Source organism: Salmo salar, chromosome 03 (assembly GCF_965601325.2).
Source record: "Salmo salar chromosome 03, fSalSal1, whole genome shotgun sequence".
Taxonomy (NCBI): Eukaryota; Metazoa; Chordata; class Actinopteri; order Salmoniformes; family Salmonidae; genus Salmo; species Salmo salar.
This window is the reverse complement of record NC_138293.1, coordinates 52,046,243-52,073,149: the sequence shown is the minus strand read 5'-3', so window position 1 is coordinate 52,073,149 and position 26,907 is coordinate 52,046,243. Positions and strand designations below refer to the sequence as shown.

The window sequence follows — 26,907 nt, the reverse complement described above, 5'->3', positions numbered from 1 at the left end:
ATCCTCTACTGAAGGGATGAGGTCAATATCCTTCCAGGATACCCGGGCCAGGTCGATTAGAAAGGCCTGCTTGCTTTAGTATTTTAGGGAGCGTTTGAGTGATGAGGGGTGGTCGTTTGACCGCGGACCCATTACGGACGCAGGCAGTGAGACAGTGATCGCTGAGATCCTGGTTGAAGACAGCACAGGTGTATTTATTCTTCAAATCTGTCATGATTTCTGTATTGTGTTTGGACCACAATGTGGTTACTTACGTCTGATTTGGATATATTTGTCTGTTTTTGCTGTGTAACATTTAGAAGTTCTCCCTTTTCAGGTTTAGAAGAAGTGTATGGGATCAATATCCTGCCAAATTTATTCGCAAATATAAAATCACCAATCCACAAACCTGAACCTATAGGGGAGGGTCAGCTCCGGTTCGGGGCTTGGCCCCCGCTCCGTCCACTGATCCCTCCGCTTTTGTGTAACCGGATCGTCGCCGGAGGAACTGGACCGCCGCCGGAAGCTCCGGACCGCCGACCGTCGCCACAGGCTCCGGACCGGGGGGGGAGGGGGCGGGCGTCGCCAGAGGCTCCGGACTGAATGCTCACTTTAGCCCGCCAAATGCGGGGCGCAGGCAATGAGCGCACCGGGCTGTGAATGCGCACTGGTGTGCAAACATAAGATTTATATTGTTATTGCAACCTAACAGAGAAGAGAATACTGAATGTAAGTGATTAAACATTTGCTGGAAGCAGGGGGAAAATGCAAAAAGCACCAATATTTTTTTGAATAATAATAATTGTAAAAAAAATTGCCAATACAGCGATAGTTCTGTGCATATTTCACCTATTCATCTTAGTTTCAGTCAAAGGCCATGCTTTAGATATACATTATTGGAAAGATTAAAGACAGAGATCAAGATAAGAATAAAGGCATATACATACAGTATGAACATTACATAGAAGATCCATTTATATATCCCGTTTATACAGTGCATTGGGAAAGTATTTAGACTCCTTCACTTTTTCCACAGTTTGTAACATTACAGCCTTATTCTAAAATGTATTTAAAAAACACAATACCGCATAATGACAAAGCGCAAAGAGTTGTTTTAGAACTTTTAGCAAATGTATTCAAAATAAAAAACAGAAATGCCTTATATACATAAGTATTCAGACCCTTTGCTAGGAGACTCGAAATTGAGCTCAGGTGCATCGTGTTTCCATTGAACATCTTTGAGATGTTTCTACAACTTGATTGGAGTCCACCTGTGTTAAATTCAGGGGAGGGGGCGGGCGTCGCCAGAGGCTCCGGACTGGGGGGAGGGGGGGGGAGGTTGTCGCCAGAGGCTCCGAACCGGGGGGGGGGGGGGGGGGGCGTCGCCAGAGGCTCCGGACCGGGGGGGGGGGACCGTCGCCACAGGCTCCGGGCCGGGGATCGTCGCCGCAGGCTCCGGGTCATGGATTATCGCCGGAGGCTCCGGCCCATGGATGATCACTGGAGGCTTCGTACGTGGAGCCGGAACAGGTCTCACCGGACTGGGGAGACACACTGGAGACTGGGTGCGTGGGGCTGGCACAAGATATACTGGGCCGTGGAGGCGCACTGGAGGTCTGGAGCGTAGGGCTGGCACAACCCGTCCTGACTGGATGCTCACTTTAGCCCGGCAAGTGCGGGGCGCTGGCACAGGACGAACTGGGCTGTGAAGGCGCACTGGCGACACAGTGCGTAGAGCTGGCGCAGGATATCCTGGACCGAGGAGACGCACCGGAGACCAGGAGCGCTGAGCCGGCACAATCCGTCCTGGCTGAATGCTCACTTTAGCCCGGCAAATGCGGGGCGCAGGCAATGAGCGCACCGGGCTGTGAATGCGCACTGGAGACACAGTGCGCATCACCGCATAACACGGTGCCTGATTGATCACACATGGGGAGTTGGCTCAGGTCTCAACCCTGACTCCGCCAATCTCCGTGTGCCCCCCCCCCACCACCATTTTTTTTTTGGGAGCTGCCTCTCGGGGTTCCGTCGTTGCCGTGACTCCCGATCTCGTCGCTGTTCCTCCCTCGCTGCTTCCACTTGTTCCCATGGGAGGCAATCCCTTCCAGCCTGGATCTCCTCCCACGGCCAGGATCCAGTGCCGTCCAGGATGTCCTCCCATGTCCAACTCGTCTTCCCCGTAGGCGCACACTGCTTGGTCTTTTTGTGGTGGGATCTTCGGTCACGCTCGCTATCTTCAAACTCCCGATCATAAATAAACCAAGGCGCAACGTGCATGGAATTCCACATCTTTTAATGAAAATGAAACTCACCAAAACAACAAAACAGGAGAAAAACGAAACGTGACGTTCTGGGGCTGCTCACAGGCAGCTACACAAAAACAAGATCCCACAATCACAGGTGGGAAAAGGGCTGCCTAAGTATGATTCCCAATCAGAGACAACGATAGACAGCTGCCTCTGATTAGGAACTATACTCGGCCAAAAACAAAGAAATAAACAGAATGCCCGTCCCACATCACACCCTGACCTAACCAAATAGAGAAATAAAACAGCTCTTTAAGGTCAGGGCGTGACACATTCGCAAACATTACTTAGTTAATCCTTAGTTCCTGGAGGAACATTGGTGTGCAAACATAAGATTTATATTGTTATTGCAACCTAACAGAGAAGAGAATACTGAATGTAAGTGATTAAACATTTGCTGGAAGCAGGGGGAAAGGCAAAAAGCACCAATATTTTTTTGAATAATAATAATTTTTAAAAAAATTGCCAATACAGCGATAGTTCTGTGCATATTTCACCTATTCATCTTAGTTTCAGTCAAAGGCCATGCTTCAGATATACATTATTGGAAAGATTAAAGACAGAGATCAAGATAAGAATAAAGGCATATACATACAGTATGAACATTACATAGAAGATCCATTTATATATCCCGTTTATACAGTGCATTGGGAAAGTATTTAGACTCCTTCACTTTTTCCACAGTTTGTAACATTACAGCCTTATTCTAAAATGTATTTAAAAAACACAATACCGCATAATGACAAAGCGCAAAGAGTTGTTTTAGAACTTTTAGCAAATGTATTCAAAATAAAAAACAGAAATGCCTTATATACATAAGTATTCAGACCCTTTGCTAGGAGACTCGAAATTGAGCTCAGGTGCATCGTGTTTCCATTGAACATCTTTGAGATGTTTCTACAACTTGATTGGAGTCCACCTGTGTTAAATTCAATAGATTGGACATGATTTGGAAAGGCACACACCTGTGTATATATAAAGGCCCCACAGTTGACAGTGCATATCAGAGCATAAACCAAGCCATGAGGTCGAAGGAATTGTCTGTCGAGTTCCAAGACAGGATTGTGTCAAGGCACAGATCTGGGGAAGGGTACCAAAACATTTCTGCAGCATTGAAGGTCCCCAAGAACACAGTGGCCTCCATCATTCTTAAATGGAAGAAGTTTGGAACCACCAAGACCCAAGAACCCTGATAGAGCTCAAGAGTTCCTCTGTGGAGATGGGATAACCTTCCAGAAGGACAACCATCTCTGCAGCACTCCACCAATTAGGCCTTTATGTACGGTGGTGGCAGCATTCTGGAGGGATGTTTTTCAGCGGCAGGGACTGGGAGAGTAGTCAGAATTGAGGGAAAGATAAACAAAGCAAAGTATAGAGTGATCCTTGATGAAAACCTTCTCCAGGGTCTGAATACTTATGTAAATGTGATAGCAAATGTATTAATTTGAAAAAAGTTTACATTTCTAAAAACCTGTTTTTGCTTTGTCATTATGGGGTATTGTGTATAGATTGATGAGAAAAAAGAACAATTTAATACATTTTAGAATAAGGCTAATGTAATAAAATGTGGAAAAAGTCAAGGGGTCTGAATAGTTTCTAAATGCACAGTATATACAAGTGCTTTGATGCATAAAATAAACATTGTACACTGAAAAATAATAACACATTTATTATAATATGTGGACACCCCTTTTCTACCCCCTTTGCCTTCTTTATTCAGTACACTGTCTGCAGCCCAACCATTGTATGCACAGGGGTGACAACTAAATCAAATGTCTGTCTGACTAACAGACATGAGTCTACCATCAAGCAGAAGGAGAGCATAACAGGGAGGTCAGTATAAGAACGGTGCATGACAACTCACAGTTCAACATAGAGGGTGTGTATAACAGTCATCACTCCCCCAACCAATATCTAATACGACAGCAGTATTGAGTGAAAAATGAATCAGAACCCCCCTAAAACATTTGTTAAAAAAATAAATAAAAATGTCTGGTGTCGATATGACAAAAATAATTCAGGGGAATACATTGTCAAGCTGATCTAAATAAAATAAAGAATAAAAGTTTGTTCCTGCTCCGAAACAAATGTGTTTTAACAACAAAATAACTTTGTTTCACTGAGTATTCATAACTGTCAAACTGATTACTTGAACTGTGTAATACCTGCAGAGCAAGAACATATAAATGTAACAAATACATGTCTTGGAGAGGACATTTTGACAACTCTCTGGACTCAACTTTCGTTCTTCGGTCAGCTAAAACAGAAACTTAAAATATGGCCTTACGGGCCACTCCTATAGCAATCCAACCAGCTTTTCATGTACAAGGAGAACGCATGGTGAGAATTCACATAATGCTGCACTTGGTCTCTTTTCATTGATTCCATGTCATTATTGTTGTTGCATATACTGTTAATGTACACTGAAGTTTGGCCATAGGTCTTTGTTTGATCTTGATTAAAATGTTTCCATAACACTGTCCCCAGGTCCTGGGTTCACCCATTAACGGTAACGTGTGTGCGTGTGTATGTGTGTAAGGGATTATAACTTGAGTGTGTCTCAGGGAGGGGGCAGGGATTCAGTCCAGTTCATGGCTGCATCCAAATGGCACCCTATTGACAAGAGTCCTATGGGCCTTTGACCAGTAGTGCTCTATATAGGGAATAGGGTGTCATTTAGGACATACCCCATGTGTTTATATTGGGGGTCACGTCGGATTCCCGTCACGTCCAACGACATCTCTTCCTCTGACACGCCTCAGGGTCCGACGAACACCCCTCAGAGTCATCGCTTTCAGAGGACAAGGCCCCGGCCAAGGGGGGCGTAGGGGGTGAGTCAGACCCCAAGCCCCCCACCCTCCCTTCCTCCCCCTCTGGGGCCCCCAGGAGGCCGTTATTGAGGCTGAGGACCCAGCCCAGCTTATTGTGCAGCAGGTGGCGCAGGCCAGGGGGCAGCGGCAGTATGCTCAGGGTGTCTGGGCACTCAGGGAGGAGCTGGCGGAGGCGGGCACAGCACAGGTACTGCAGGGAAGTGGGCGTGAAGCAGGAGCGGATCATCTTCATGCTGCTCTTGGCTGCTGTGGAACACACCATGGGGTAGAAACGCTTGTTCTGTAGCGCCGTAGCTGCCACGCCTGCAGAATAGAATACACACTTTACTGTCCAGTTTAGAATGAAAATGTTTCCATTTGCTGTCACTTACCCAACGTCACACACAAGCAAAAGGCTAGGCGCAGCATAGGGGTAACTAGCTGGGTATATGCAGAGGGGGAATATGAGAAATCCTAGGTACGTTCCATGTTAATTAGGTCTAGAAGTGATTTATAGGGACAGTTTTCCTATCCCAGATCAAGCCTAGTCCTGGACTAGAAATCACTTTGAATGGAAATGTTCCATAGAGTATGCATTGTAGCCCAGGACTAAGCATAAATCAGTGTCTGGGAAACTGGCCCCTAATGCCCATCTAGTTACATGCTGCCTAACCACCCATCTAACATGCAGTGTTGGGGAAGCTACCCTGAAAATATAGTTTATCAAGCTACTAAATAAATGCAGTTGACAGTGAGAGGACGTTTCTTTTTTTGCTGAGTTTAGTGTACTTAACTAAAGTTAATTTGAAAAAGTAGTTCAGCACATTCAAACTACTTTGTGATAAATTATATCTAAATCTGAAATGTCAGACTATAAATTGCAACAGTCAAATGTTAACAAAAACTGTTTCAAGTGAGAATTAGGCATGTCTTATGCCATAAAAGAAAGGAAATTATTTCCTACTTCACCCATATTTTCTTATCTTTTTGCCCCAAAAAGTAGTGTGTAGTTCCAGTAGTTAGCTACAACTACAGGGCAAAAAAGTTATTAACTTCTCAAAACGCTACCAAGATTTGAATTTAGTTCAACTAGCACCAAGCTACTGCAAAACGTAATTAAATTACTATGTGTAGATCACTACTCACCCCACCTGGTCCCCTTGACCTGTGACCCCTGTAATTACCTATGCACTTGCGGTTCTTAAAGAAGGTGAGTGTTCCGTGCCATGTGTCCAGGTGCACTCCGATGATTGAGCCCTGGCCGAAACGTGAGGAGAAGTTCACCTTGTCTCCTTTATGATGCAACAGACCTAGAAGAAGATGCCCATATTAGCACTATAAGGGGAAAACAAAACAGGCTCACACACCAAATTATTTCATGTTTCAAAATGTCTTTATCCAGATGAAGGGTACTATTATGGGATCCCCTATGGCTCCTAATTATGCTAATTTGTATCTGGGTTACAGTCCATTCTCAACCCTCTCAACAACAAAAAAGTTTTGCCCAACATTATTTGGAAATGGTACATTGATATATCTTGGTTCCATTCTGGAATTTTCCATTCCAGTTAGCTCATCAAATGCCAACTAGCGTTAGAGCAATGACTGGAAGTCTATGGGAACAGCTTACCGACCTACCTTCATACTGGATGGTCATGGCTTAACAGCTTTTGTCAAATTGACATCAAAAGTGATGTTTTTGCATTTTAGCTAACCCTTTTCATAACCTTAACACAAATCTCCTAACCTGCTACAAAAAGTCAAATCTGGCAGAAGCTGTATTCCTTCTAGTCAAAACCATACTGGACGAAGAGACATAAAAATGATATCTACAAGTTAATATGACGCTGGGGAAGTAGATAAAAGGTCTTAATTGCCAAAATTCCAAAGTATCCCTTAAAAACTCTTGTTCAGAGCACCAAAGATTCATTATGCAATCTTACACACATCAAATCAGTTTACTTGATTTTTTGATTATTTGTGAGGTTAATGTTCTATACACACACCTTTACAAGAAACCCACTGATCATAACAGTTTGCTGAAGGCTGATAGCTGTCACCCGCTTCCCTTGAAAAACTGTTTCCCTTACAGGCAATTTTGCAGAATCAAAAGAATTTAAAAAAGACAAATCAGACTTCAAATGAAACACTGAGATAAACATAAAATTCTATGAAGGGGGTACAAAAACGGTCAGATCAATACTGCCATCGAGAAAATAAAAAACAAAGAGACATGATCTCTTTCAAGGACTGTCTGGCAAAAATAATAATTATTGCATTCTCCCTAAGCGCTACTCAAAATGCTCAGAACAAATTAAAGGAATCATTCAAAAACATTGGCACGTTCAGAGATCAGTCTCAGTAAGTCAGTAGCTCCCGGAATAAGAACGGCACTGCAATGGACAGCAGCCTTTTTACAGGCTCCTGACAAACTCTACTATTCTTTCTACATAATGTTTCTGCCATCATTTCCTATGACCGAAAAGAGCTTCTGGACATTAGAACGGCGATCACAAACCTAGATTTGGATGAAGATTTTTACTTCAATGAGTTGGAGGCGCAGGCCATACTGTTCAACCGGGAAAAGGCGGTGGTGGCATGCCGACTCCCTGACAAAAAACTACGTTGGCGAGTACATAAAATGCCTCTACCCTCCGTTCTATTGGCAAATGTACAATCAATGAAGAACAAAGTGGACGAGCTCTGTTGGAGACTATCCCATCAACGAGACCTGAAGAACTGTAATATCCTATGTTTCTCAGTCCTGGCTGAACAAGGCCAGGGATAATACACATCTAGCAGTTTTTTTTGAATTGGTTGGACAGAACGGCAGCGTCGGGTAAACTCAAAGGGTAGGTGTGTGTCTTTGTTAACAGCTGGTGCACAATCTCTAATATTAAAGAAGTCTCGAGGTTCTGCTCGCTTGAGTTAGAATACCTCATGATAAGCTGTAGACCAGTGTTCCCCAACTGGCGGCCCACGGTGGTTTTATGCGGACCCTAAAGTATTTTTACATTTTTTTGTTGGACAGACTAAAAACACCAAGAAATCAGCTCTAAATTATTTTTATTTACTAAATCTGTTCCCAAGTATTCCCAAGCAGAATAGAGAAAGACACGTGATCGTATACAAATGTAATGAAGGTTTGTATACACATACATATATATACACACACACACACACACATATATGTGTATATTATATTATATAGACTACACACACACACACACTATATATATATATATATATATATATATATATATATATATATATATATATATATATATATATATATATATATATATATATATACACACACACACACATACATATATATATATATATATATATATATATATAAAATATACACATATATGTATATAGTTTACATACACTTAGGTTGGAGTCATTAAAACTCGTGTTTCAACCACTCCACACATTTCTTGTTAACAAACTACTTTTGGCAAGTCGGTTAGGACATCTACTTTGTGCATGACACAAGTAATTTTTTCAACAGTTGTTTACAGATTATTTCATTTATAATTCACTGTATCACAATTCCAGTGGGTCAGAAGTTTACATACACTAAGTTGACTGTGCCTTTAAACAGCTTGGAAAATTCCAGAAAATTATGTAATGGCTTTAGAAGCTTCTGATAGGCTAATTGACATAATTTGAGTCAATTGTGGATGCATTTCAAGGCCTACCTTCAAACTCAGTGCCTCTTTGCTTGACATCATGGGAAAATCAAAAGAAATCAGCGAAGACCTCCACAAGTCTGGTTCATCCTTAGGAGCATTTTCCAAACGCCTGAAGGTACCACGTTCATCTGTACAAACAATAGTACGCAAGTATAAACACCATGGGACCACGCAGCCATCATACCGCTCAGGAAGGAGACTCGTTCTGTCTCCTAGAGATGAACGTACTTTGGTGCGAAAAGTGCAAATCAATCCCAGAACAACAGCAAAGGACCTTGTGAAGATGCTGGAGGAAACAGGTACAAAAGTATCTATATCCACAGTAAAACAAGTCCTATATCGACATAACCTGAAAGGCCGCTAAGCAAGGAAGAAGCCACTGCTCCAAAACCGTCATAGAAAAAGCCAGACTACGGTTTGCAACTGCACATGTGACAAAGATCGCACTTTTTGGAGAAATGTCCTCTGGGCTGATGAAACAAAAATATAACTTTTCGGACATAATGACCATCGTTATGTTTGGAGGAAAAAGGGGGACGCTTGCAAGCCGAAGAACACCATGCCAACCGTGAAGCATGGGGGAGGCAGCATCATGTTGTGGGGGTGCTTTGCCGCAGGAGGGACTGGTAGACTCACAAAATAGATGGCATCATGAGGAAAGAAAATGATGTGGATATATTGAAGCAACATCTCAAGACATCAGTCAGGAAGTTAAAGCTTGGTCGCAAATGGGTCTTCCAAATGGACAATGACCCCAAGCATACTTCCAAAGTTGTGGCAAAATGGCTTAAGGACAATAAAGTCAAGGTATTGGAGTGGCCATCACAAAGCCCTGACGTCAATCCTATAGAAAATTTGTGGGCAGAACTGAAAAAGCGTGTGCGAGCAAGGCCTACAAACCTGACTCAGTTAGACCAGCTCTGTCAGGAGGAATGGGCCAAAATTCACCCAAGTTATTGTGGGAAGCTTGCGGAAGGCTACCCGAAACGTTTGACCCTAGTTAAATAATTTAAAGGCAACGCTACAAAATACGAATTGAGTGAATGTAAACTTCTGACCCATTGGGAATGTGATGAAAGAAATAAAATCTGAAATAAATCTCTCTACTATTATTCTGACATTTGACATTCTTAAAATAAAGTGGTGATCCTAACTGACCTAAAACAGGGAATATTTACTAGGATTAAATGTCAGGAATTGTGAAAAACTGAGTTTAAATGTATTTGACTAAGATGTATGTAAACTTCTGACTTCAACTGTATGTATGTATGTATGTATGTATGCATATATATATATATATATATATATATATATGTGTTTGTGTGTGTGTGTGTATATATATAAATACACACACACACGACCGCAGTGTTTGACTACCCTGCATCGGTAGCTTGCGGCTTTCCTTTTCTTTTTAAAGAAAACAAAAAAACAGGCAGCACTGAGTGATGATTTCACTGTGTATGTTTCGTAATCAGGGGCATGGGTTCAAATAGTATTTGTTATTTTGAGCTATGCTTGATTGAGCTTGCCTGGTACAAATACGATAGCTCCAAAAGTGAAAACCCTGTCCAGCAGAGCAGGCACCACTCAGTCAAACGCTGAACATATGTGAAAGAAACTAATACTATATGAACCCAGGAATGTTTGTGATAAGTACTATCTGACGGATTATATGGTTTTACCAGTGTAGGAGAGACCCCAGCTGTCATCATCTTTCCCCAACAGGCTGCAGAAGGTATGTCTGTACTTATCCAGGTTCACGTCACAGGTTCCGATGCCTACCATCTACACAACATCAAAAGTCTTCATTCAACATGTTCACCTTAATCACATATCAAAATAGAACAGTAATCAACATGCACACCATCATACAAAATGCAAAAGGTTCACAAAATAAGCTTTAGGAAAGAGAAACCACTAAACATCCTAAGGTCTTACAAGCCTAAGCCCCAACCCCCAGCAGTGGAGGCTGGTGAATAGAGAAATTAGAGGACAGGCTCATAGTAATGGCTGGAATGGAATGAAAACAGCTCCATTCATTCCATTAAATATGCCCGTCCTCCTATTTAAAGTGACACCAGCCTCCACTGATCATTATAATCCTGTCTCCTGAGTAATGATGGGTGGAGCCTCACCATATCTGTCCCGTACACTGGTGATGTCATCTTGATCTCCCAGAAATGCTGGCCATCTGCCAGCTCCTTGGAACCTCTGATGGCTGCTGTGCCGCAGCTGTACTCCGTGTGGAAGTTGACTTTGCGGTTGTCGCAGGTCATCAACGTGGCCGTGGAGCGGTTACTGTCGTCCCACACCCAGTCGAAGTCTGCAATGTCAAGAGGTCAGTGGATCCAATGACAGTTGACCTGCAACATCTCAGACACTTAGATATTTTAATAAGCAAATAATGGTGAGAGTTTAACTTTGGGAACTCCCTGATACAGCCTGGGCATGAAACAGATGAAAACCCTCAGACGCCGTGTGAATTACCTGAAGGGACTACCTGAACTTGACCAATAAAAAACACTCACTTTCCACTTCAAAACTTTTGCTACGGTGTGCCTTTCTGAACACCACCTTAGTTTCTCCACCCTGCCCCTCCCATCCTCACCCTGGTCTTCCTCTCCACAGTGGCAGTCTTTGACGCGGTGGAAGCCCCGGAGACGTGGGTTGTAGCTGGGCTCAGCCTGGGAGTCGCAGGTGCAGTATGACTCTCCGGTAACGGGCACTGCACTGGGGACCGGTGGCACCACAAGCCGGTAGTCTGGCTCAGAGTCTGAGTCACTGTACTGCAGAGGGTACAAACACAATTTACAAACGGTACCTAACAGTGCTCAAATATGTCAGCTGTGCTTGACTCCGCATTTCTGGCACAATGGAACCATCTACGTCAGAGGTGTCAAACTCATTCCATGGAAGGCCAATTATTTGCGGATTTTCGCTCCTCCCTTGTACTTGATTGATCAACTAGCCTTAGGTCCCTGATTAGTTAGGAACTCCCCTCACTTGGTTATCTAGGTCTTAATTGGACACAAATTGAAAGGAAATAACAAAAACCAGAAGACAATCTGCCCTCCATGCAATGAGTTTCACACCCCTGGTCTACGTCCGTCACAAACCGACCCTTACCTGTAAGCGTTCGTAGCCCCACTCCTGACTCTCTGAGGCCAGTACCAGCACTCGGGAATCAGCGTCTCGCCGTATTCCACTCCATACGTAACGCCATGCCCGGCTGTTCCTGCTCCGCCTTGACATTGCAGCAGGACACCTGGGGGAGGGAGGAGTCAGGAGAGTTGGATGGACAAAGGTTGCGTCCAAAATGGCACCCTATTCAGTGCATTACTTTTGACCAGCCCTATGAGCTCCAGAAGTTGACATTTTTATAAAGTAGGCAAAAACGAGAAATCCAGTTAATTTGCTAAGTATTCAGACCACTTCACTTTTTCCACATTTTGTTACATTACAGTCTTATTCTAAAATTGAATAAATCGTTTTCCCCCCTCATCAATCTACACACAATACCCCATAATGACAAAGAAAAAACAGTTTGAAATATCACATTTACATAAGTATTCAAACCCTTTACTCAGTACTTTGAGAGCCCTGAAACTCGGTGTGAACATTAACACGCATCGCTTGTGGTATGGTTTTGGAAGCATAAGGACCTTATACACTGCTCAAAAAAATAAAGGGAACACTTAAACAACACAATGTAACTCCAAGTCAATCACACTTCTGTGAAATCAAACTGTTCACTTAGGAAGCAACACTGATTGACAATAAATTTCACATGCTGTTGTGCAAATGGAATAGACAACAGATGGAAATTATAGGCAATAAGCAAGACACCCCCAATAAAGGAGTGGTTCTGCAGGTGGGGACCACAGACCACTTCTCAGTTCCTATGCTTCCTGGCTGATGTTTTGGTCACTTTTGAAAGCTGGCGGTGCTTTCACTCTAGTGGTAGCATGAGACGGAGTCTACAACCCACACAAGTGGCTCAGGTAGTGCAGCTCATCCAGGATGGCACATCAATGCGAGCTGTGGCAAGAAGGTTTGCTGTGTCTGTCAGTGTAGTGTCCAGAGCATGGAGGCGCTACCAGGAGACAGGCCAGTACATCAGGAGACATGGAGGAGGCCGTAGGAGGGCAACAACCCAGCAGCAGGACCGCTACCTCCGCCTTTGTGCAAGGAGGAGCAGGAGGAGCACTGCCAGAGCCCTGCAAAATGACCTCCAGCAGGCCACAAATGTGCATGTGTCTGCTCAAACAGTCAGAAACAGACTCCATGAGGGTGGTATGAGGGCCCGACATCCACAGGTGGGGGTTGTGCTTACAGCCCAACACCGTGCAGGACGTTTGGCATTTGCCAGAGAACACCAAGATTGGCAAATTTGCCACTGGCGCCCTGTGCTCTTCACAGATGAAAGCAGGTTCACACTGAGCACGTGACAGACGTGACAGAGTCTGGAGACGCCGTGGAGAACGTTCTGCTGCCTGCAACATCCTCCAGCATGACCGGTTTGGCGGTGGGTCAGTCATGGTGTGGGGTGGCATTTCTTTGGGGGGCCGCACAGCCCTCCATGTGCTTGCCAGAGGTAGCCTGACTGCCATTAGGTACCGAGATGAGATCCTCAGACCCCTTGTGAGACCATATGCTGGTGCGGTTGGCCCTGGGTTCCTCCTAATGCAAGACAATGCTAGACCTCATGTGGCTGGAGTGTGTCAGCAGTTCCTGCAAGAGGAAGGCATTGATGCTATGGACTGGCCCGCCTGTTCCCCAGACCTGAATCCAATTGAGCACATCTGGGACATCATGTCTCGCTCCATCCACCAACGCCACGTTTCACCACAGACTGTCCAGGAGTTGGCGGATGCTTTAGTCCAGGTCTGGGAGGAGATCCCTCAGGAGACCATCCGCCACCTCATCAGGAGCATGCCCAGGCGTTGTAGGGAGGTCATACAGGCACGTGGAGGCCACACACACTACTGAGCCTCATTTTGACTTGTTTTAAGGACATTACTTCAAAGTTGGATCAGCCTGCAGTGTGGTTTTCCACTTTAATTTTGAGTGTGACTCCAAATCCAGACCTCCATGGGTTGATAAATTGGATTTCCATTGATTATTTTTGTGTGATTTTGTTGTCAGCACATTCAACTATGTAAAGAAAAAAGTATTTAATAAGATTATTTATTTCATTCAGATCTAGGATGTGTTGTTTAAGTGTTCCCTTTATTTTTTTGAGCAGTGTATTTCATATCAGCGAGAAATAATTTTCAAAAAACAAAAAGGATAAATTGATACATACACGCCTTTATATGGTTAGTGTTTCCACACCGCCATCTCCATGTTACAGTGTGTTTACGGAAGACAGAGGGACCACCTGTGCTAATTAGCTCTCTAGCATGCTCCTAACACCTGTGTGTAATGAAAGGCCGCCAGAAACGTGTTGTCACTGAAAAACACTGGAGGCTGCAACTGTGATAAAGTCGGTTAAAAGTGTATACTTTGCATTTGTGAAATGATATTGATGCGATATGAAAGTAAAGGTCTTTGTTTCTAGAACCATATCGCAATTTAGAATAAATTCAGATTTAGATAAGAGTATTTGGCTGTTTGGGCTGTCAGAGCCAGTCTACCTCTTAAGATACTCTGAAGTTCCTTGGACCTTAAGGAGTAACGGTAGGCTCCTAACCTCAAAGTCTAAGCCAGGGATCATCAAATAGATTCAGCCGTGGGCCGATTTTTTCTTGAGTGGATTTGTAGACCACATAAATTTGCTAGCTAGCTAACCAACAATCGTAACCATGTGAGACAACAGGTGCTCATTGTGCAAATGTATTTATGTTTTTAACAAACATTGGAGACGAAATACAGTTTACATGTTGTCAACAATCTAAGCCAACCCTGTCTGTTTTGCCTCATAGTTGCGCACGTGTTGGTTTTGTTGCTAAACAACCTACCCGTCTATTAGTTTGTAGGGTGCATCAATCGACTAGGGGGGTTAACAGTACATCTAGGGCTAACTGATGCCTAGCCACACCAAACAATTATGCATAAATTAAGATTTCCCATTCAGGCCGTTTACTATTTAAACAAATTGTCACAGTTCCGGTTTGCTAAAGGGGCACCAATGCAATGGATAGAATAATGAGCCAGATATTTCACTGGCTGTATAAATATGAAGCATCCAGTTTCCATTTCCACTCACTACCAAATATGGTGATGAGAGGAAGTCCAGTGGCCAGCAGTGTGAGAAGATGGCGCGAGATGGATTTTGGCCATCATTCTGTTAATTTTCTTATCGATTAAACATTTGATCACCATACAGTTTTGTTTCCAAAACTAAAATCTTTAACAGAATAGACTTTTGTAGATTTCACCCTTTGCCAGAGTTTAAAAAAATTGCATTGTTTAGAAGTTCAACAGCAAATTTACTTATTGCACACGCACTTCCGAGTAGGCCGTTCCCCAACATAAATGTGCAAATAAAATGCTAGAACGTGGCAATAGGATCTCACTAGCTTGTGCTTGGCTCTGCCCACCTCCTTGCTTGTCCTGCCCACTATAACTATTTTGCTCCCATTGGAAAACTAGTGGTGCACGACTCCAGGATTTTTGGAGTCGAAAGTAGTCGACTCTTGCTCGACTCCCAAAATTATTGCAGTCTTACTAGGAAGACGACATTTGCGTTCTAGAGGACTGACATGAGCATGATGCTGCCCACTTGCCTATAAAAGGCCCATTTTGTTTGAATATAGAAGGTGATGTGTAGGAACTAGAATATTTCTGTGATATTCATCTGTGTGCAGCCTTGACGGATCCCATGGGATGATGCGGCGCACTACACTGATAAACCTGTTCTTTGCCATGTTATAGCCCTATTCGGTCGGGTATTACTGGAGAGGTTGTTTCATCTTCCGGCATTTCTCTCTTAAAATATATATATATATATATATATATATATATATATATATATATATATATATATTTCACTGTGACCTGTTGCTGACTGTTAGTCAATGAGTCAGGCTGATGCTGAATGAGTGATTGGTGGGGAGGGCCTGAGGAGGTTGTATGTTTGTTTGTTGAGAGAGCACTACAGTCATGTGAGCGAGAGGAGCGAGCAGCACGTGTGCACGTTGTGACAACTTTTTACCAGTTGTAGGTAGGCCCTTTAGATTGTCATTATGGAGACAGCTATTTCTAACCCTTTATCCATAATCATAATAATACGCTAGAATGCACATCAAGAAATAAGAGGTATGTGTTTATTTCTGTATTTTGAATGTACATATTAGCAAATGTTCACAAATGCACAACAAAAGGAATGTATATTAGTGTGAATGGGGATAATTTGAGTGCAACTTTGCAAGGCTAGCCCAGCTACCGTTAGCTTAGAGGGTCTCTTTGCTGATGATTTTCTGGCATTCTGCATTATCTTTTGTATGAGAGTCCAGACGGCAGCATTAACGTTTGCCTTGGATTTGTAGCCATTCCACGCAGGTATGTTGTGAAATGTGACGTTTTTGTATTTCATGTTGTGCCAAGTTAGCCGTCATTCATTTTGTTACCTGTCCGGTCATGCCAGGAATGCCATTGTTGCCTCATTAGTATGCCTCGGGTATAATAGTACATTAAAATAAATATTTTGCACTTATTAGTGTACAACATTTACAAAATGAAATGAGTCTTTTGAAAATATTAACATGTACATAATGTACAATCTATTTTTTTGTTGATGTGAGTTTGCTCAAAGCGTGTTGAGGAAAGACAAATACACTTGAGTATGAGTCCAGATGGCAGCATTAACGTTTGCCTTCCATGCAGTCATTAAGAGAGACAACCTGCAGAATTGTGTCTGGAGCTTTCATTTCCCTTCCACCTTCAAATCAAATTGTATTTGCCACATGCGCCGAATACAACAGGTGTAGACCTTACAGTGAAATGCTTACTTACAAGCCCTTAACCAACAATGCAGTTAAGAAAATAGCCCCCCCCCCACAAAAAAAGTAAGAGAAAAGAATAACAAATAATTAAAGAGTAGCAGCAGTAAATAACAATAGCGGGGCTATATACAGGGGGTACCGGTACAGAGTAAATGTGTGGGGGCACCGGTGTCGAGGTAATTGAGGTAATATGTACATGTAGGTAGTTATTAAAACCTGTTGGGGATAGGGGGCAGTATTGAGAATTTTTGAAAAAAATATGTGCCCAATTTTAACTGCCTCCTACACCAACTCAGAAGCTAGGATATGCATATTATTAACAGATTTGGATAGAAAACACTCTGAATTTTCTAAAACTGTTTGAATGGTGTCTGTAAGTATAACTGAACTCATATGGCAGTCAAAACCCTGAGACAAATTCTGACAGGAAGTGGATACCTGATGTGTTGAATTACTTTTAAGCCTATGCCATTGAAACACACTGGGGCTTATTAATCATTGAGCACTTCCTATGGCTTCCACTAGATGTCACCAGTCTTTACAAAGTGGTTTGAGTCTTCTACTGTGAAAACTGACCGAACAAGAGACTTGGAACGATGGTCATAAGCGGATGGCCGATACGACTCTGGAGCGCGAGTGCATGTTTGGGTACTCTCGTTCCAATACGTTTTAAAAGAGAATGCAATGGCCCTAATGATTTATGCTATACAACGTTTGACATGTTTGAACGAACGTAAATATTTGTTTTCCTTCTTTGATGAAGACAAGTCCGGCGGGCGTCGTTCATGTTTTTGAGTAGCCTACAGGACGCGCTAACAACACGGAGCTTTTTGGACATAAATTATGAGCTTTTTTGAACAAAACTACATTTGTTATGGACCTGGGATTCCTGGAAGTGCCTTCTGATGAAGATAATCAAAGGTAAGGGATTATTTACATAGTATTTTTGATTTTAGATCTCTCCAACATGGCGCTTAGTCTGTATCGCAAAGCCTATTTTTCTGGGCGCAGTACTCAGATTATTGCAAAGTGTGATTTCCCAGTAAAGTTATTTTTAAATCTGGCAATGCGGTTGCGTTCAAGAGATGTTAATCTATAATTCTTTGAATGACAATATAATATTTTACCAATGTTTTCGAATAGTAATTATTTAATTTGTTGTGCTGATTGACTGGCGGTATTGGAGGGAAAATATTTCCTCAACATCAACGCCATAGTAAAACGCTGTTTTTGGATATAAATATGAACTTGATAGAACAAAAAATGCATGTATTGTCTAACAATGTCCTAGGAGTGTCATCTGATGAAGATTGTCAAAGGTTAGTGCATAATTTTAGCTGGTTTTCTGCTTTTGGTGACGCCTGTCTTTGCATTGACAAAACATTACACACAGCTATTTTCAATGTACTGTCCTAACATAATCTAACTTTATGCTTTCGCCGTAAAGCCTTTTTGAAATCGGACAACGTGGTTAGATTAAGGAGATGTTTATCTTTCAAATGGTGTAAGATAGTTGTATGTTTGAGAAATTTGAATTATGACATTTAATTGTTTTCAAATTTGGCGCCCTTGATATTTCACCTGCTGTTGATAGGGTGTACCAGGGGTGGGACGCTTGCGTCCCACGTTCCCAGACAGGTTAAAGTGACTATGCATAGATAATAAGAGTGTAGCAGCAGCGTAGAATGGAGGGGGCAATGCAAATAGTCTGGGTAGATATTTGATTAGATGTTCAGGAGTCTTATGGCTTGGGGGTAGAAGCTGTTTAGAAGCCTCTTTGTACCTAGACTTGGTGCTCCGGTACCGTTTGCCGTGCGGTAGCAGAGAGAACAGTCTATTACTTGGGTGGCTGGAGTCTTTGACAATTTTTAGGGCCATCCTATGACACCGCCAAGTATAGAGGCCCTGGATGGCAGGAAGCTTGGCCCCGGTGATGAACTGGGCTGTACGCACTACCCTCTGAAGTGCGTTGCGGTCGGAGGCTGAGCAGTTGCCATACCAGGCAGTGATGAAAACTGTCAGGATGCTCTCGATGGTTCAGCTGTAAAACCTTTTGAGGATCTGAGGACCCATGCCAAATTTTTTCAGTCTCCTGAGGGGGAATAGGTTTTGTCGTGCCCTCTTCATGACTGTCTTGGTGCGCTCGGACCATGTTAGTTGGTTGGCGATGTGGACGCCAAGGAACTTGAAGCTCTCAATCTGCTCCACTACAGCTCCGTCGATGAGAATGGAGCGTGCTCGGTCCCCCTTTTCCTGTAGTCCACAATCAACTCCTTTGTCTTGATCACGTTGAGGGAGAGGTTGTTGTCCTTGCACCACACGGTCAGGTCTCTGACCACCTCTCTATAGGCCGTCTCATCATTGTCGGTGATCAGGCCTACCACTGTTTTGTCATCTGCAAACGTTAATGATGGTGTTGGAGTCGTAGTTGGCCATGCAGTCATGAGTGAACAGGGAGTACAGGAGGGGACTGAGCACGCATCCGAGGGGCCCCCGTGTTGAGGATCTGTGTGGCGGATGTGTTGTTACCAACCCTTACCACCTGGGGGCTGCCCATCAAGAAGTCAAGGATCCAGTTGCAGAGGGAGGTGTTTAGTCCCAGGGTCCTTAGTTTAGTGGGTCTAGGGTTTCTGGGACACTGGTGTTAATGTAAGCCATGACCAGCCTTTCAAAGCATTTCATGGCTACAGACGTGAGTGCTACGGATCGGTAGTCATTTAAGCAGGTTACCTTAGTGCTTTTGGGCACAGGGACTATGCTAGTCTGCTTGAACCATGTTGGTATTACAGAGACAGGTTGAAAATGTCAGTGAAGACACTTGCCAGTTGGTCAGCGCATGCTCGGAGTACACGTCCTGGTAATCCGTCTGTCACTGCGGCCTTGTGAATGTTGTCCTGTTTAAAGATCTTACTCACATCGGCTGCGGAGAGCGTGATCACACAGTCATCCGGAACAGCTGATGCTCTTATGCATGTTTCAGTGTTACTTGCCCCGAAGCGAGCATAGAAGTTATTTAGCTCGTCTGGTAAGCTAGTGTCACTGGGCAGCTCTCGACTGTGCTTCACTTTGTAGTCTGTAATAGTTTGCAAGCCATGCCAGATCCGACGAGCGTCGGAGCCGGTGTAGTATGATTCGATCTTAATCCCGTATTGACACTGACTGTTTGATGGTTCGTCGGAGGGCATAGCGTGATTTCTTATAAGCTTCCGGGTTAGAGTCCCGCTCCTTGAAAGCGGCAGCTCTACCCTTTAGCTCTGTAATCCATGGCTTCTGGTTGGGGTATGTACGTACAGTCACTGTGGGGACGATGTCATCAATGCACTTATTGATGAAGCCAATGACTGATGTGGTGTACTCCTCAATGCCATTGGAAGAATCCCGGAACATATTCCAGTCTGTGCTAGGAAAACGGTCCTGTAGTTTAGCATTTGCTTCATCTGACCACCTGTTTATTGACCGAGTCACTGGTGCTTCCTGCTTTCATTTTTGCTTATAAGCAGGAATCAGGAGGATTGAATGATGGTCAGATTTGCCAAATGGAGGGAGAGGGAGAGCTTTGTACGCGTCTGTGTGTGGAGTGAAGGTGGTCTAGAATTTTTTCCCCATCTGGTTGCACATTTAACATGCTGATAGAAATTAGATAAAATGGATTTGAGTTTCCCTGCATTAAAGTCCCCGGCCACTAGGGGTGCCGCCTCTGGATTAGAGGTCGACCGATTAATCGGAATGGCCGATTAATTAGGGCCGATTTCACGTTTCCATAACAAATCGGTAATCGGTATTTAAAAAAAAAAAACTTTATTTAACTAGGCAAGTCAGTTAAGAACACATTCTTATTTTCAATGACGGCCTAGGAACGGTGGGTTACCTGCCTTGTTCAGGGGCAGAACGACAGATTTTTACCTTGTCAGCTTGGGGATGCAACCTTACGTTAACTAGCCCAACGCTCTAACTACCTGCTTTACGTTGCCAAGGTAAGTTGCTAGCTAGCATTAAACTTATCTTATAAAAAAAATAAACAATCAATCAATCATAAACACTAGTTAACTACACATTGTTGATGATATTTATTACTAGTTTATCTAGCCTGTCCTGTTTTGCATATAATCGATATGGTGCGCATTCGCGAAAAAGGACTGTCTTTGCTCCGACGTGTACCTAACCATAAACATCAATGTCTTTCTTAAAATCAATACAGAAGTATATATTTTTAAACCTGCATATTTAGTTAATATTGCCTGCTAACATGAATTTCTTTTAACTAGGGAAAATGTGTCACTTCTCTTGCAAACAGAGTCAGGGTATATGCAGCAGTTTGGGCCGCCTGGCTTGTTGCGAACTGTGAAGACTATTTCTTCCTAACAAAGACAGCAGACTTCGCCAAACGGGGATGATTTAACAAAAGCGCATTTGCGGAAAAAAAGCACAATCGTTGCACGACTGTACCTAACCATAAACATCAATGACTTTCTTAAAATCAATACACAGAAGTATATATTTTTAAACCTGCATATTTAGCTAAAAGAAATCCAGGTTAGCAGGCAATATTAACCAGGTGAAATTGTGTCAGTTCTCTTGCGTTCGTTGTACGCAGAATCAGGGTATACAGAATCTGGCTCGTTGCGAACTAATTTGCCAGAATTTTACGGAACTATGAAATAACATTGTAGGTTGTGCGATGTAACAGGAATATTTAGACTTATGGATGCCACCCGTTAGATAAAATACGGAACGGTTCCGTATGTCACTGAAAGAATAATGTTTTCGAGATGATAGGTCATTAATATGGTCAAATCCGGAAACTAAGGTTTATTATATTATAGTTAAGTCTATGATTTGATATTTGATAGAGCAGTCTGACTGAACGGTGGTAGGCAGCAGCAGGCTCGTAATAGTCAAAGATATATGGTTTAGAGAGAAATAGTCCACGCATCATAATTCCTGGAATAACTTGCGGCTGAACTTGAAAGGGGTTCCTTCGTTATTTTACCGTTCATGTCTTCCATAGAGAATGTCTTGATCTACTTCAAATAAGGTCTGTGTTTTGTGCTTAAACCGCCTCGGCGTTTTGATACCCGTGTAAATCTCACTAGGTAACGTTTGTCAACATATTTTCATAAATCCACTCTACAAAAAAAATTATCTTCGCTTATATTGATCAGAGTTATATCCTATGGATATCTACACAGTTATACAATTGGCAAGGTCGTGTAAGCCTAAACCAAACACAGACCTTATTTTAAGTTAATCTAAAAATATCCTATGGAATAAATGAAGGAACCGCTTTTCAGATTTTGCTAGAAGGTGTCATGGGAATTGTGACTCGCACTTTGGTAGTCAATTCTTACCATGCCCATTATTAAAATAGGATTTCCTGCATATAGAAATTACAGTTTTTGTTTTCAGCATTCATCACAGGTAAACTCTATTTTTATTATTCAAACAGTTGAGAGTATTTGTCTCCTAAGCACTCTTCAGTATCGTTGTCACTTCAGAGCAGTGTGTGTGTGTATATATATATATATATATTTAAAAAAATCATAATAATAATAAACGGCCGATTAATCGGTATCGGCTTTTTTGGGCCTCCAAGAATCGGTATCGGTGGCGAAAAATCATAATCGGTCGACCTCTACTCTGGATGAGCGTTTTCCTGTTTGCTTATGGTAGTATACAGCTCATTGAATTTGTGCCAGCATCGGTCTGTTGTGGTAAGTAGACAGATATGAAAAATACCAGCACACAACGCAAAAAGGTACCAGTACAGAACCTGTTACAAAAGCAGTGGAAAACACACGACTCATTACATAAATTCGCTCGGAGGTGGTTTAACTTCTCTAGGGTAGGGGACAGTATTTTGACGTCCGGATGAAAGGAGTTACCAAATTAAACTGCCTGCTACTCAGGCTCAGAAGGTAGGATATGCATATTAGTAGATTTGGATAGAAAACACTCTGAAGTTTCTAAAACTGTTTGAATGATGTCTGTGAGTATAACAGAACTCATATGGCAGGCAAGTGTGAGCTGTGTTCCTTTTCTTTTCTGAAGACATTGGAATTGTCCGGTTGGAATATTACTGAAGATTTATGTTAAAAACATCCTAAAGATTGATGCTATACATCGTTTGACATATTTCTACAAACGTAAATAACTTTTTTTGACTTCTCGTCGTGACGTTTTCACACGCTTCCTGCATTTGGAGTAGTGGACTGAACGCGCAAACAAAAAGGAGGTATTTGGACATAAATGATGGACTTTATCGAACAAAACAAACATTTATTGTGGACCTGGGAAATCCTGGGAGTGCATTCTGATGAAGATCATCAAAGGTAAGTGAATATTTATAATATTATTTCAGAGTTTTATTGACTCCACAAAATGGCGGGTTTGGTTTCGTGTCTGAACGCTGTACTCAGATTATTGCAAAGTGTGCTTTCGCTGTAAGGATTTTTTTAAATCTGACACAGCGGTTGCATTAAGGAGAAGTGTATCTATAATTCTTTGAATTACAGTTTAATATTTTATCAACGTTTATGATGAGTATTTCTGTAAATTGATGTGTTCATTCATCGGAAGTTTTGGGAGGCAAAACATTTCTGAACATTACACGGCAATGTAAAATGGGGTTTTTGGATATAAATATGAACTTTATCGAGCAAAACATACATGTATTGTGTAACATGAAGTCCTATGAGTGCCATCTGATGAAGATCATCAAAGGTTAGTGATTAATTTTAGCTGTATTTCTGTTTTTTGTGACACCTCTCCTTGCTTGGAAAATGGCTGTGTGGTTTTTCTTGTTAAGGTGATGTCCTAACATAATCTAATGTTATGCTTTCGCCGTAAAGCCTTTTTGAAATCGGGCAATGTGGTTGGATTAACGAGAAGTGTATCTTTAAAATGGGATATAATAGTTGTATGTTCGAGAAATTTGAATTGAGATTTTTTGAATTTGGCGCCCTGCTATTTCACTGGCTGTTGAATAGTGTGTCCCGCAGGTGGGACGGTTACGTCCCACATACCCCAGAAAGGTTAAACTCAATTCTAACGTTGACTACTTAAAGAAAAAGGTATCAAGCAAAGTGCTTTATGCACTCTCAGTTCTTGGGTCTCGGGGGCTACCCGAGTGGAAATTTGAAATGGAAGTTATGAAACTCCCTCATGTGGTTATTTTTATGGGGAAAAGTCCTCATTGAAACTGACTTTGGCTAAATGTGGGGAATTACAAATTTGCCTCCGTTGGCCATCAAGTAGCCTATTCATGTATACGCCATCGTAGGCTACCATTTGATACAATAAATATGCTGAAATTAAATGACGATATCACTGGAGTCATTGCAAATCAATTTGTGCCACTTGTGTAGCCTACCTGGACCTGGCAAAGCAATTTAATAAATAGCCTATGACTTCAGTTTGTTGTTGTAGCCTTGTGTTATTATGAACACATTAGATTGATGGTAACAGTTGTCAGATTAGGCTACAGGTAAAACAAATCAAAATTAAACACTGGCTGTTGTTGACAAGCATATTCAGTTCATATGCATATTATTAATATTTAACTGGGTGATTGAAATTATGACCCCATCCTCAGTAGCCTATTCCAGCAGGCTATTGGGAAACAAGCACTTCTTATGATGAAATTGCCTCGCTATTCATTAATTAGTCTTAATTTGAATTTAGAAAGCTGCTAAATTGTTCAGTTTACAGCTTGCCTACATCTTGTCTAGGATACTGTAGACTATCTGAAATTAGATGTAGGCCTATACGGGGCTATAGGATACCAGCCTTTAGCTAAGCAAAATGTCATTGCATTCATAAACCCAGATTTGTGTCTGTAGCCAATGCCTATTGAAATGACAAGTCAATCTTATAATGGTTTGCAGTCTTAATATTTGGCACATAAAAGCACAATTGCCAGAAAATAGCCTAACAGTTGTTTTATGTTCATCCAAGTGTTTCTTGCTCAGAGAATGAGATCCTCTAACGTTCATCACTCAAACTCTCCTGTTAGATTTATCTATAGATATGCGCAAAGGGGATTGATTTACATAAAATAAACCAGGTTCAAGGCCTGAATGCTGATTGGCTGAAAGCTGTGGTATGTCATACCATATACCACAGGTAAGACAAAACATTACTTTTTACTCTTCTAATTAGTGGTAACCAGTTTATAATAGCAATAAGGCACCCCGGGGGTTTGTGGTATATGGCCAATATATGCAGGAACTCCGCGTTGTGCCTGCAGACAGCCGTTAGCCATGGTAACGTGCATAAGCACAGCCCTTAGCCATATACCATACCCCTTGTGCTTTATGACATAAAGGAATTTGAATATGTGGCAAGAGAAAATATAGCTAACGCTTATTAAACTGAGCAGATAATTTACCATCAATGGATATCGGTTTGACTGCTTTGATTAAGCAATATCATAACTTCCGATAATTATTTTGAGGAAACCGGAATTATGCTTCTAACGTCGTTACACGTTACTATGATAATCCTCCTTAATTGGCTCGATAACGTTATGGAAAAATAGTTTATTGTTGTGATTTGGCAACTCCTCTCTTGCTGGGTGAGATTTGAGTTGTAACTGGGCTAAACATTTTAGACTCACCTGGCAACCCTGCCTACTGTACACTTCACACACCTTCAACTGTCATGCACATATTTTAGCTAGCTATATTTTACTTACCTAGTTGCTGTGCATAAAATATCTAATCAAATTAAGTGACTAAGCCACACAAATATGTAGGCTAGGCTACTGATTAGATCATGTAATCAATCATCTCGTCGGGTACCTTTTGGGCCTAACGTTAGCTGGCTCGCGGAACAGCCATAGCGTGCTGCAACATTTTGTCAATTTAACTAACGTTAACCGGCTAGCTGTGCCTCCTTGGTCAAGAACTACAAATTTACATCACGGCAAACATTTTGGAAATAATATGAATCATAACTAGTTACATATATCTACAGTTAGTAACCTTTATCCAACAACATGTTTTTGTTGACGTTTGCAAGTACCTAGCTAGCTAGCTAGTTTGCTGGCTAGATAGCGTTAGCGCGATTGCTAATGTACCTGTACTGTAACGTTACCAGCTTGCCAGTCGTCCGTTTCCTGTCTTACACTTAAAAATAAGCCCTCAGTCTTCGTTAGGACTGCATACGCCAATATCTTAATCGAGCATTTGCAGCTCAGTACTTTCTTTACTAGCATGCTAGTCGGCCAACAGAGTAATGACAGAGTTTCTCAGCCCAGAGGCGCAACATCGCGAGACTTCCGGGAACGCTTGCAAAACAGACCAGGCCTGGGTTTGAGACTTCAATGAGCTACATACATTTTTTTCCTTAGTTGTCAATTTTCTCAAAATCTAAAGGCACAACCTGGATTCGAGACAATATTTTAAGTACTTCCAACATATTATTATTCCAACCTCGTGAAAGTGAGAAACTGACACGTGTTCATTTTCATCACAAATTACTTTATATCTAGCCTTTGATTTGACGGCCTGCACATTCGCAGTTTGGCGCGAGACGACCATTAGACCGAATGCCGTGTTCCTACGCATGCTAACGTCGCCACGACATCCCTACAAGTGTGATCCGGGATTTCTATTGGAGAAGCAGTTTCTGCCCAACTTCATACCTAAGATTTTTTTATAACTACGTCAAGATAGACCAGAGCCTGTCGTGTCCAATTGGAATAAATGAATCCGAATGAGCGAAACAAGCAAAGAGATGGGCAGTGCCAAGCATCAGCTAGTGAAATCCTATTGTCGCGTTCTAGCATGTATTTCCATTTTCCGTTAGTTTGTTTGTTTGCACTCTGAAGTGCGCGTGTGCAGAAACTTTGCACTCCTAAACAACCAATTTTTTGAAACTTGAAAAGGGTCAAGCCTACAAAACGCAGTCCACTCTTACATATTTTAGTTTTGGAAACAGAAAACTGTATGGAGATCAAATGTTTCATCAATGAGAAAATTTGAAGAATTTCGGCCAAAATCCATCTCTCTCCCCACCTCTCACTGGGCTTCCTCATGTTTAGTAGTGAGCGGAAATGCTTCACATTTATACATCCGGTGCAATTTCTGGCTCATTGTTCTGTCTTTCACGATCATGATTTACTTTCAGGACACCGACATAAAACAATACATTGTCAAACTCCAGC

General features: G+C 42.2%; 1 protein-coding gene across 1 annotated transcript; it reads right to left on the bottom strand.

Annotated features, from left to right (window-relative positions):
- Nucleotides 1–2,255: 2,255 nt before the first annotated feature.
- LOC106600674 (SPRY domain-containing SOCS box protein 3) lies at nt 2,256–26,061 on the bottom strand. Its single transcript, XM_014192196.3, has 7 exons — nt 25,819–26,061; nt 11,923–12,061; nt 11,405–11,582; nt 10,932–11,119; nt 10,479–10,581; nt 6,280–6,405; nt 2,256–5,419 (listed from the first exon to the last, which is right to left on the bottom strand). Exons 2-7 carry the CDS (start codon nt 12,046–12,048, stop codon nt 5,010–5,012), a joined length of 1,131 nt encoding a protein of 376 aa, XP_014047671.1. The 5' UTR covers nt 12,049–12,061; nt 25,819–26,061; the 3' UTR covers nt 2,256–5,009.
- Between the last annotated feature and the right edge of the window lie 846 nt (nt 26,062–26,907).